Genomic DNA, 12,440 nt, shown 5'->3' on the forward strand with positions numbered 1-12,440 from the left:
GTCGTTTTGCTTTTATCCTTTTGACTAATTCTAACCTTGATTAAATTTCCGTAATTAAGCTGGAATCCCTTCTAATTGAGACATGCCTTTCTTATTTAACTTCATTATTTACGTTGTACACAATAATATTCTGCTTTTTTTTTAAAATTAAAGTCCATTATTCGTGTTAAAGGCAGTAAAAAGAAAAAAATATTTAAATCTTGTAAGTATTATAAATGTAGGTATGTGGTGCTGAGTAAATAAATTGAAGATACAAGGAACCTAACATAATATATTTTTAAAACATCCGCACATTCTATGAGATTATGCAGACCTACAAAACTGCAGAACTATGTTGTCTTCAATATATAATAAATTAATACACAAAGATACTTCTACTCGTATATGAGTCCTATATAGAAGACGTTTAACTAGAATTCGAGATAAGAGAGAAGCATGCTAAGAAAAATCCAAAAGTGCGAGAGATCAAGTCCAGTTCTTACTAATTTTGTTTGTATTAAAAGCGGATATTTCATGACCGTCCCACATTATGGGTAATTAACTGAAAATTAATCTGAAAATTAGTTTATAATGAATGACGTATTTTTCATACATAAGTTTTTCATTAAAATTTAACGTTTTTGTAACGTTAATTCTGAAATAATCTAGCTGTGGTTTTAATGCGATTGTCAGCTGAACCAATTTAGTTCACGGCAAGATTTATTAAGTGAATGAATAATAAATAAAAAGTCAAATCAGTTTTTACTTTTTTTTTCTATAGCCAGTTAAGGCTTTTAGTATTTTTGGGGATCGTGGACAGAGATTTCCAGCGTTTCCTACACATTCTGAGGGATTCATTCATTTTTGTCTGATTCAGAAAAATCTACTAATTACCTACGAGGTTGAATAATTCAGTATAATTACAAAATGGTTTTATTAGCTTTGAGAATCGATGCCGTCACACAGGTATAGTCAGTGAGCTTACAAGTACTTGTAACATATTAAATCAATGAGTATGATATATTAACTATACCGTTTTACACACATTCACTTTTATAATTGTAGTCTTACAAAGTGTCTTTCGTGATGATCAAGATACACACTCTCTACATATATTAAGTGTTAGTATACTGTTTTAAATTATAGACTGAGTTACAGCAAAGGCAGCGAAGCGTGGCTGAGTTCAGTCAGTAGTAGTATGTTATACTAAGTATTATTCATTATTCCTAACCTCTATATTAAACATAAGGATCAACATGAGAACCCCTTATTTCTTTAACAGTCACACATATCAAAGATTTAGGCAATGAGTATGCAAACACTACTTGAAAGACAAACAGAGGAATTGAGCACATACGAGTACAACTGCTAGATCCAAGGAGGAAATTACAATTTTCTACCCAAAAACAAAAAAAAATAGTGACAAATAAATAAATTGAACCTGTGAATTGAAGACAACTCTTTCTTATTCAGCATATTTATGAAAATTTCAAGTGGAAATATTTTTAGCTACGCAGCATTATGGCCGAGGATACTAACAAGATGGTAAGTAACTTTATACCTAGGCAAAGATAGCTCATAAATTTTTTTTGGCCGAAGAAACTTAAGGGTTTGCTATTGGACAATCGATGAAAGATTAGTTGTTAGATTAGTTGCGATAACGAATTTTTTCGTGTAGGATATCCGACAAAACTCCTGCACTTTTCGATTGTGGTCCAGATGTACAAGACCGAAGCATATGTGCTGTGGACCCTATCGATCCTGAACAATGTTACGCAGAGCCTCGCGTGGTCATTATTGGAGCTGGGATGGCTGGCCTCACTGCTGCCGCAAGACTTGCCAAGCGAGGGATCTCTAATCTCGTTGTGTTAGAAGCCTACGAAAGGTTTTTATCATATTCTGGCTAAAATACACCTATGTTACTGTTTTAATACGAATAAAAGAATGAGTAAGTGTAATAAATAAAACGCACCTGCACCTATTCTTAAGATGACCACATAATGATAGTCTTTCGCATTTGCTATTTAAAAAAGCATTTACTTAACATACACATAACTTATTTTGTTTCTTTTGTTACGTTAATATCTATAGTACATTTTTATAGGATTTCGTATATTTTATTTCTAGACCTGGAGGCCGTATACACTCTTGTTGGATAGGAGACGTAGTAGCAGAGCTCGGTGCTGGTATTCAAGATCCGGATTACTGTTCTCCGCACCCAGTCTATACTATGTCGGCAAAAGAAATGCCACCGCGTCCCGGTTTACCCGGAGTGGAACATTCAAGAGGGCTTTTTGAACGAGTTGCTACTGGAAAAATGTCATTTCCTTCGACAATATCGGCTTATTATAAATTCCGTCAGATTGAGAAAGAAGCTTCTAAAATATTTTGCCTCGGTGGCAGTAAGCAACATGGATCGTTAATAAATTTTATGAGTTTGAGGATTCAACAAGAGCTACACGAATATCCGGAAGAACAACAGCATGACGCAGCGCGAATATTATTTGGACTGGCGCATATGCTAAGTGCGCGATGTGGGGATGATACTGCGATGTTGTACGGTGATCATTCAGGATGCTACATGAACATGCCAGGTGGAGATGTGCGCGTTCCTCTGGGGGTAGCGGGCAGCCTGGCGCCTTTATTACGTCAGATACCTGAAGGAGCAATCCGCTATTGTAAACCTGTGAATTGTGTATATTGGGGTACTTGCCAGAAAGCAGGATGTCGAGCGACGGTGTGCACTACTGATGGGGAAGAGTTCCCTGCTGATTATGTTATCACCACAGTTTCTTCGGGAGTTTTAGCGGCGAATGCTGCACAAATGTTTTGTCCAGCATTACCGAGTTCAAAAATTGATGCAATTAGATGCCTTGGGTTTGGTTATGTGAATAAAATTTACATGGAATACTGTCACCCATTTTGGTTTTGGCATAAAGGTGATATTAACTTTAAATATACCTGTAACAGTTTGATGAACCGCACTGATTGGACTCGTGGCATCACGTCCATACGTGCGGCAACTAATAGTAAGCATGTGATAAGTGCAATGGTTGTTGGTAAAGAGGCTTGGCTAATGGAGGGTATATGTGATAAAGATGTAGCTGAAGGCGTAACAGATCTTTTAAGGGCATCTACAGGCAATTCATTCGTACCTTATCCAGTTAGCTTAATACGATCGCATTGGGTGTCAGATCCTTACTTTCTTGGCGCTTACTCCTATGATTCAAAATGTACCGATGGGGACACGCAAAGAGCTTTAGCTTGTCCATTACCAGGATTAGGTGATTCAATTCCGCCTATTCTTCTTTTTGCTGGGGAAGCAACAGTTCCTGGATATTTTGCTACTTTAGAGGGGGCTAAGATTAGTGGTGTAAGGGAAGCAGAACGAGTTATTCAGTTAACTCTACGTTTTAAAGGTCCTCCACTACCAGCTACGCAAACGGCGCAAGCAAGAAATAAACTTAAATGTGAAAATTAAATGAAGATGTTTGTTTAGAATAAGTAATAAGTAGGTACGTACTTATTGATCTGTTGCTGTGTAACTGTTTTTAGACCACTAATTTACGCTTAGTAAATTTTGGTGCAGTTTGCTCTGGTTCAGTTAACACTAAAGAGGTTTAAATGTATTTTGTAATTTTTATATGATTTGGAGTAAAAATATTTATTACCTTTTCAGTGTTCTTTCATTTTTACAGGCTGATAGGCATTGGCAATTATATTTATATACCAGCTTTAATCAAGCCTTCGTCAGTGTTTAAAATAAAATCCCGCGGAAACCGAATTTTATCAAGATCGGTTTGGTGGTTGAGCTTCATATAGGTAACTACCATACAATCAGTCTTTCGCTATAGTTTTTTTTCACAAACCAACATCTAATGTTTTTAACAAAGTACCTTAGTGTATACAAAAAATATAAATTGTACATTTTGACGATCTTAACATATAATACTAGACTGAATTAGTGGAAAATTTCCCCATAAATGCTCTTAACGAAAAGGTCATTCCTATAGTTTATTACTATGTTTTGATGAAACTAAATTTCTATTGAGTCTAATTCTATCAGTATCTACTATCCTGCATTGGAACAAGAAATGGTATAACCTCTGCCCGTAACTTAATTAATCGGGGGAAACAAAAGGTAGACGAAAAAGAGCTTTAGTTTATTTTTTACGAAATCAGCAGTAGCAGCGTATCGTGTAGTTTCAATTCCTGGAAGTACAATGGTCTGAAATAAAAAGTTTAGAATCATCACCAGCTTATTTTTGATCCAATATTATGAACGTAGATTATCTAAAATTTTTTTTTCAACCGACTTTAAAAGAGGATAGCTTCTTTATTCGAGTGTAGGTTTTTCACGCGATTACTCCGCCAATTATACACCCATTTTGATGTAGATAATTAAAAAAAAGCCGTACACAATTTACTTCGTAATTTTTATTTTTTACTTGGCAGTGACTTAAAATGTTGTAGGTAATATTTATTGCTTATGATTTATTGCTTTTTAGTTCTTTAACAATGTCTGTTTTCTTTGCCATTTTTTTTTTAAATTTTTATCTAATTGATTTTATCGCACTATTTTTGCTTATATCTATGATGTCACTAAACATCGCCGTTAATTCATATATTCATCTGAATCCACTAAAAATAAAATTAGTTAAAAACTGGGTATTTTTATTAAAAAAACTATCTATCGTCTCTAGGTTTTAATCTTATGGGTAATTTTGTCACAAATAAAAAATGGCCTACTATTATAGTCTTCGAACTCGTTAACCTATTTAAATTTTCTTGACAATAGTTGCCCAAATTTAATCCCATGGGCTATTATTCTAAAACCGTGAAATATAATAATGAACATATGGGCCTTATTAATAAACGTGGCGTTAAATCGGAATAGTTATATAGTGTTTTTTTCTTATGTAAAATTTGAAAGGTGCTGTCAATAAAAGTGTGACAGAATACAACTATTCCGACGTTATGCCACATTTATTAATCAGACCGTATGTGTTTTTAATTTGTAAGATATTCAGGGGTAATGTCAAAAGTGAGCGACACGCAGTGAGCATTAACACCGGGGGGATGCGAGTGTGGCGGGCGGCGCGCGCTCGCCTCAGACTGCGTCTCTGCGGATGGCGGGCTGCGGGAGCACGCAAGGAGCCGCCGAGATGCGTGACGCGCGCAGGACAAGCCCCCCGCGCGGTGCGTGCTCTCCCCGCTGCCACAAGTTTCCTGGCAAAAAATATCGATATTCGCTTTGTGCGTAAGGCTGCAGCAGTGGCAGGTGGCTGCGGCCGGGCAGCATCGTGTGCAGCGTGGGGCCAGTGCGTGTTGCCGGTGCAGGCGGTGCGTGGCGGGCGGCGCGGCGGCGCGGCCCGGGCGGCAGTCGCTCGCAGGAGGCGGCCGGCTCGCGTCGCACTCGCGTTTGTGCACCGCGGATATCGCGCGCGATCCCGACCAGGTACATGACGCGCCGGTGCGTCCCTGTGCTCACCACCAGCCCGCTAACACACATGCACTTCTCATTCATCACATCGTAGATTCACACACATTGCCACTTACATATGTTGGACCTGTAGTCGCATGTGCGTTCAAGCAAGGATCCCGTTTCCATCGCAAGGAAGTTAGGCTTCCTTTTTCTCATACACTGGTAAGATAACATGCTTTTGTTTGCCAAATCCTTAACGTTAAAATATTACATACGCTATGCGTAATGTTTGAACGCAGTAAAATTGGATGAGAACGTTTCGAAAAAAAACCTCACTCAAGTGATGATTAGATTCTCTGTTAGGATTGTATCTAATTTAATTGAAATGAAACATAATTTATATTTATAATTTGAATCATTAAGGAATGTATTCTTTATCATAGAAGATGTCACTAGAGAGAAAAGAACAGTAACTACTGGCTTCCTGCCAAATGCCGATTGTGCGCATCTACATCAAGAAAATATTTGAGAAACTTGGGAAAATATTGTTAAGACAAGACATTTAAAACCACTTCATGTTACGAGATTACATATTATATTATATACCGCTTCTACGAGAATATATGTTTCATTTGTCCAAACCTGAAAGTCGAATCGGGTATAATTTCCGACGGTTTTGATATAAGAGAATATAACGTGAAGCTCAGTTATGTATGTTTTTTTGTTGTATTAGATTTTTTAGCTATCTGTCTACGTGAAACAAAAATTATTATAATAACATGTAACAATTATTATTTCAATGTAACTCTTGTTAAAAGCGATGATCGATATTTTGGCAGCATCATTACACGCCCATGTATTTACTCACCCTGTCCACGTGGTGTCCTATTTAACGTTATAGTAAAAATATTTTAGTGACATTAATAATGTTGGACAAGATTCATAGTTACACTTGTAACATACCAACTTTGAAATGGATATAGACCATCCAAAACATCCATGAATGGTTATTCCTTTGGTTCCTTATGGTTTTGTTTATAGAGTATATTGTAAGGCTAAGGAGTTTTAAAAACTTGATATTAAATTCCATGATCATTCTGAATATTTAACAAACATTATAATTTTATAATACTAAATTTAGTAAGATAAGTAACTAAACTTCAAAATTTTAAGCCTATTATGACACACTACGGAGCAACAGGAATACTCTTGTTTTTAGTGCTTAAACTCTCTATGCTGCTCTAATACAGATTGAAAGACTTAACTACAATGAATATGACATTAGAATAGTGATAATAGCCTGAACCGGGCTTAACATGCTCTTCGAGGCACAGTGGACAACACCAGGACTCTGGGATAGTCTCGAGAATTCATGATAGTAGAATCGACTTGGAACTTGAGAAGCTGTAGTAGAAAATGTTAACTCGAATCACCAACCTTTCGAGGTCAATAGACTTGTGATCCCAAAAAAGATACCGAATTCTCTAATAATTGGAAATTTATGTACACATATTTGTAGAAAAATGTATTACGATAAGTATATTTACAATATGAGCCCTTAACGTGCTTACTATAATACTTTGGAAGCATTGCCGCTTAAAGCTTGATTTATTACTCTCCTAATATAGTTCTAGGTGTTTATATACGCTAATAACTGGGATTCGTTAATCAAACGAGCAAACTTGTTATTCCAATATTTGTCCTTTAACTTAGTTTGCGTCGTTAATAGCGGTAACGGATAAATATATTATTTAGGTCTGTTATGATAACCATCGCATCGGGCTTATAATGAACTCCTGAAAAATATTTCAAAAAAAGGAAGGAATTTCTAAAATATGTCATTTGAAATATACCGATAAAGTACATTTCGTCCTTTTGTGATCTTTGTAATTTGGTGAACTGTTGTCTGAGAATCTGTTCTTATGGGAATAAAGCTAAAGGAAAGGATGAAAATAATATCTAGAAACTAATAACATCTTCTTGTGCTAACGGCATCGTAAAAAATTGGACTTTAACTTTATAAATTGACATGACTTCGGAAGGTCACCGGATGAGTTTAACTGTACTTGTGTACAGTAACTGTAAATGCCTGAACAGTGTTTAATCCTAGCTCTTACTAAAAACAACAGTAATGGTTGGTTATATGAATCAAATGTCTTGTAATATTGTGTGGTACGCCAGAAATTCCTTTGTGACCCTTTTATTCAGCTTGATTACCTATTCAACATTCATCTCTTTCTAGACCTTTTGGTTCTACATAAAATTATTAGTGGTATAGAGGACTCACTAACTACTGACCTGCTAGGTTAGTGATTTGCATGTAAGGTATTCGGTTATATCTATCAATCAGTTGTTAGAATCAGTCCAGAATTAGAATCCACTAAGGCTTTAGTCTTGATCGTTCTCAATATAATCCACATCCTGTCTGCGTCCACTATTAAACAAAGGCTTTTTCCAGAGCTAACCTATACTTGCAAACCTCTGCATGTCTTATTTAGACACCTTTCTCTGGTGTTCGGTATATTGGGCTGGAGTGACCGGTACGCGGTCTCCACTTCAGAATCATGACCCAGCTGCCATCGGTTCTGCGTCAGACATTCATTCATAGGCACTTCAACTTGATAATCTTTTGGACTATGTCGGTGTCTTTATCTCCCCTACGGATTCCCTAGTTGTGGTTTCTGACCTAAAAATACATTTAACTAGCCGTTGCACATCATGGTGAGCGATTCGCAGTTTTTCATTACCTTGAAATAAAAATTGACGTAGCCTGCCTAACTGAATTGAGATTGGATGATCGTGGATATTTGAAAGAGATCCTATAACTGATTAAGCCTGTTGGTACTTAGCTGTGGGCCATTTATAGGATGAAAGTGCTGATTATGGTAGAACAAACTGCCTAAAGTTAAGGTGAACAAACTTGATTCAGGGTTACCTTCGATATATTTTATTACGAGAACTCTATGAAGTACCGTGGTTTGCAACCACGGTACTTCATAGAGTTCTCATAACGTATTCAAAGTTTATTTAATTCCTATAGAGCATCAGTTAAGAATCTTAAGATTGATTCTGTATATGAACGTATGGTAATAGCACAAACCTGTTCTCACTTGTAGAAATAATAATTTTGTATTCCTCGAATAATATCATGAATTTCTTTATGGATTACCTAGCTTTTACAGTGTAACATACAAGGCAAAATTTGGCTTTTGTGATCAAGATGTCTAGTTTAATATTTGGCGATCCAGCGCGGAAATGCAGCTGCGGAACTTGGTATCATTCCAATATGAAAAATCGCGGCGTGTTACATCTTAATAATAACATTAGGCTAGGTTTAGCCTGCGTATACTGTACGCGTATACCCGTTTTCCCATTATTCTAATTATACACCTATAGACACAATGGACAAACTCAGGTTTTTTATTTCAAAATATTCCAATATACCAGATTATAGTAAATTCTGTTCAGCAATTTCAGAATGAAGAGGTTCTTTAGAAACATGTTTTGCGTTTTTATTTACTGCGATATATTTGTTCGTCTGACACATCCCTGCCAGAAAGAAGGATAAACCAAAAAACATGTACGTTAAAACCCCTATATAATTTTTAAAAATATGTTAACGGCTACTATTTCAGGCTGAAATGTTCACAGTGACTGCGTTCAACGGCTGATAAGTAAATTTGTTCAATGCAAACTTCCATTCCATACTATTTCATTCCATTCCATTCCATGCAAACTTCCATACAAACCACCTTGTCGCACTGTCCATCCATTGCAGAATTCCTAAGGGTAGTGGTGTTATTTCATATAGCTTAAACCTTTCCTCAATAATTTGGGCTATCGAATATAAAAAGTGTGTTTAAATCAGATCAGTAGTTCCAGAGACACTGCTTTGTTATTGATATAGAAGATAACAAATCGTCTAAGTTGTATGATACACGATTTGAAACTTTGTATTTGAATGTTTGTAACTCAATCCCGTAAAACCGGCAAAGCTAATATGAATTATATCCTCAGTACATTATTTAGATTAACACATAACTTCCATCAGCCCATTAGATGGTTCTAGCCGTGGAAATCCTTCGACTATAAACAGAGCAACACTTTGCAGGGAATGCCAGATACACGTCCTGCAATGTGCCGCCCTGTGTAAAATGGCGATAACCACATTCGTAAAATTTTTAAGTTTACGAATGTGGTTATCGCCATCATTTCACTACAGTGTAATTCTTATGTACGCATCAAAAGTGCCACCTATTGGCCCATACTTGAATAAAGATATTTTTGACTTTGACTTTGACTTTGAATCAACCTGAGACGTAGATGGTAAGCCTCATGTGCCTGCAATGTAACAACGTCCTTCAGACCAAATAGCATTGCAACAAACTCCTTGGCGGCAAAAATAAGCATGGTGGTAATACTTAGCTCTATAATTACTCACTTCCAGTAACATAAAATAATAGTAAATAATAAATAAATAAATAAACTACGACAAGTCCCAAAGTAAGCGTAGCTTGTGTTATGGGTACTAAGATAAATGATGAATATTTTTATGAATAATATACATAAATACTTAAATGAAAAATACGTTATCAAAATTAATTTTTCACCCAGATTTTAGCTTGTTACAACCATATCGCTTATTATTATATTAATTATCGCTTTCATTAAGAACAAATAACATTTCATGCAAGAAGTTACTTTTAACTCTAGCTACTCGTAACTCAAACTATAACGATGTCATTTTTATTCGTTTTATTTACGGTTTTTTTTTTAATAAAACACCTCTCCGTGCCGAACCAAGCCTGGCACCAGAAGTAAAGTTAACCCGTCGGTGATTATGCGTTTTAGTAGCTTTTCAACTTAAATAAATACTTCATATTTTCGTCACGTTTTTTTGGATTAGCGTGATTTCAGTTTAACTTTATTCAAGTTTCTGTTGTATTTTATACCCTCGTGTTAAGCTAAAAATGGGTACTGTACACGAAACGAGAAGCTATGCATTTATATAATATGGTCTTCGATAAATACTCTATCTTTGCTAAATCCGCGGCTTCTTCTGAATCATTTTGTCAGTGATTAGCTTTTCCCTGCGGTTTTACCGGCTCTAACTATGTTATAAATCCAAACAAAATGTTATTAAGCATACCGCGCGCACCAACCTCTTTTTCTTCCGGCTTAAGATTTATAAATACTATTTCAGGCTGAAATGTTAGTATTACTGAAATAAATTAAAGCCTACGTTACAACAAACACTGCCTTAACTTTGTGTAGTATGAAATCAGAAAATATTCCATATCGATAAACGTAAACCTGTATGCATATGAGCCCGTTCAGAAACTTACTAATATCTGTACCGTGTCGAAGAACTAAGAAAAAGACATAACCATTTAGGAATGAGTTCAGGGAACAGGTCATAACATTTCTGAAATTGTGAGCCCGGAAAACTAATAGGAACTGCAAATTGTCATTTCAGCTGGAATGTAACTGACGTTTGGGGCAATTTGTGAGTTATCCCCAAGAGATGCAATTTCCTCTGTCCGCCTAATTGCTCTCAAGGCTTTTGGAACACTAGACAATTCTTATAATAGATATCATATAAAACGAACAAGAAGGTATTTTTATCGCTGCCGTTCAATTACATGCGAAAAAGTGGGTGCCTGCTGTTTTATAAAATTTTAATTTTATTGGTAGCTTTAGTTTTAGAATTGGTATCTTTTCAACTTATTAGCAAATAGTACGTACGGCTTTCAATGTGTGCATTTCCTACAATTTTCATTGTGCACATTTACTATATGCTGGTGTTCAATTTATCTAGATCTATATATTTTAATAATTCGATAAAATCAGCTGCAGCAAACGTGTTTTATGTAAATGTGTAAACCTACCCGTTACTCACTGTAATTTTTAGGTGATCGATGCTCGGTGGTCAGCTAAAGATTTCTTGCCCTCATTTTATACTCGTAATTTAAAATAAAATAAATTTTATTACTTTGAATCGACAATTGCTATATGTGTATATTTTTTTCTTTGTACGTCTATATTGGCATGATAAGTGACCCTATAAGATGGAACTTAAATATAATTCATATAACATAAACCAAATTAATTAATTGATTGATTGATAAAACTGCTTTGTAATTTAGTCATCCAGTCTGTACACCTACGTACCTACATTCGACAACATGGATGGGTACGTTTGCAGGACATACTAAAACACGCATCGCACAACAATTGGTTTAGGCCACCAATCTTACTCTATTACTGCATGCAAGTAAATTAATATTAAACAGTAACGTCTATTTATTGGACGTATTTACCAACAACTTAACAGAAAATCTGAGATTAAATAGGTTTTTATCATTAAAATACCTATTGAGTTTGTACTTGTTAATATAGTTAAGTGATTTATTTATCACAGAATTAGAGTTTCTGCTACTGCACTGCCATCTTATGAGAAATTATTATAAGTACAGATTAATTTAAGTTTTTTGACCCTTATTTGACGTCATATATATGAACTAGGTTCTATAAATTTTGTAAATATTGAAAACTAGCTGTTGTCTTAATATTAATAATTGTCTTAATACTAATATTAATAAGTTGGATTAATACTCGTTAACTCTTAATAAGCTTTAGTAACTCAGCATTTCATGCATTTATAAACAGAGCATTCAAAAATATTTTAACGTCATTGCTCACCATTCAGCAACACAACATCGCCGCATGAAATTTCTACTTTATCATCTGTCATGTTAATTTTGCGTTCCATTTATTTATTATAATAACGTAACGGCAGGTATGCAGCACATGTTGGATCCATTTTCAATGTGAATGCCAATGTGGTGTCAGTGTGACTAAAATACTTGCATTTTCGGTCGACTGTTTTCCTGGTATTTAAATAGGATCCAATATTTTATTTTTAAGTTTAAATATCTACACTCATATCTATATAATATTTTATTTACGTACATCCTCATATAAAAATAGCTGATTTTGACCCCATATTTTTCAGTATTTATTGTAATATACCAAG

The 12,440-nt window shown here is 35.3% G+C and overlaps 1 protein-coding gene across 2 annotated transcripts; it reads left to right on the forward strand.

The window, feature by feature from the left end:
* The first annotated feature begins 1,432 nt into the window (after positions 1-1,432).
* On the forward strand, positions 1,433-3,589 carry LOC120637304 (peroxisomal N(1)-acetyl-spermine/spermidine oxidase-like). 2 transcript variants are annotated; one of them, XM_039909084.1, is made up of 3 exons: positions 1,433-1,524; positions 1,658-1,864; positions 2,107-3,589. In XM_039909084.1, the coding sequence occupies exons 1-3, from the start codon at positions 1,460-1,462 to the stop codon at positions 3,458-3,460; spliced, it is 1,626 nt and encodes a 541-aa protein (XP_039765018.1). In that variant the 5' UTR covers positions 1,433-1,459; the 3' UTR covers positions 3,461-3,589. The 2 variants fall into 2 exon arrangements, with proteins under 2 accessions (XP_039765018.1, XP_039765019.1); XM_039909085.1 differs by having other exon boundaries at positions 1,478-1,524; positions 1,699-1,864.
* Positions 3,590-12,440: the final 8,851 nt, after the last annotated feature.

The sequence above is a fragment of the Pararge aegeria genome, chromosome 3 (genome assembly GCF_905163445.1).
Source record: "Pararge aegeria chromosome 3, ilParAegt1.1, whole genome shotgun sequence".
NCBI lineage: Eukaryota > Metazoa > Arthropoda > Insecta > Lepidoptera > Nymphalidae > Pararge > Pararge aegeria.

Excerpts from the sequence above, each read along its gene's own strand:
- LOC120637304 (XM_039909084.1), top strand. The coding sequence starts at position 1,460 with ATGAAAATTTCAAGTGGAAATATTTTTAGCTACGCAGCATTATGGCCG. Across the intron at positions 1,525-1,657 it reads CCGAGGATACTAACAAGATG|GATATCCGACAAAACTCCTG; the intron begins GTAAGTAACTTT and ends TTTTTCGTGTAG. Across the intron at positions 1,865-2,106 it reads GTGTTAGAAGCCTACGAAAG|ACCTGGAGGCCGTATACACT; the intron begins GTTTTTATCATA and ends TTTTATTTCTAG.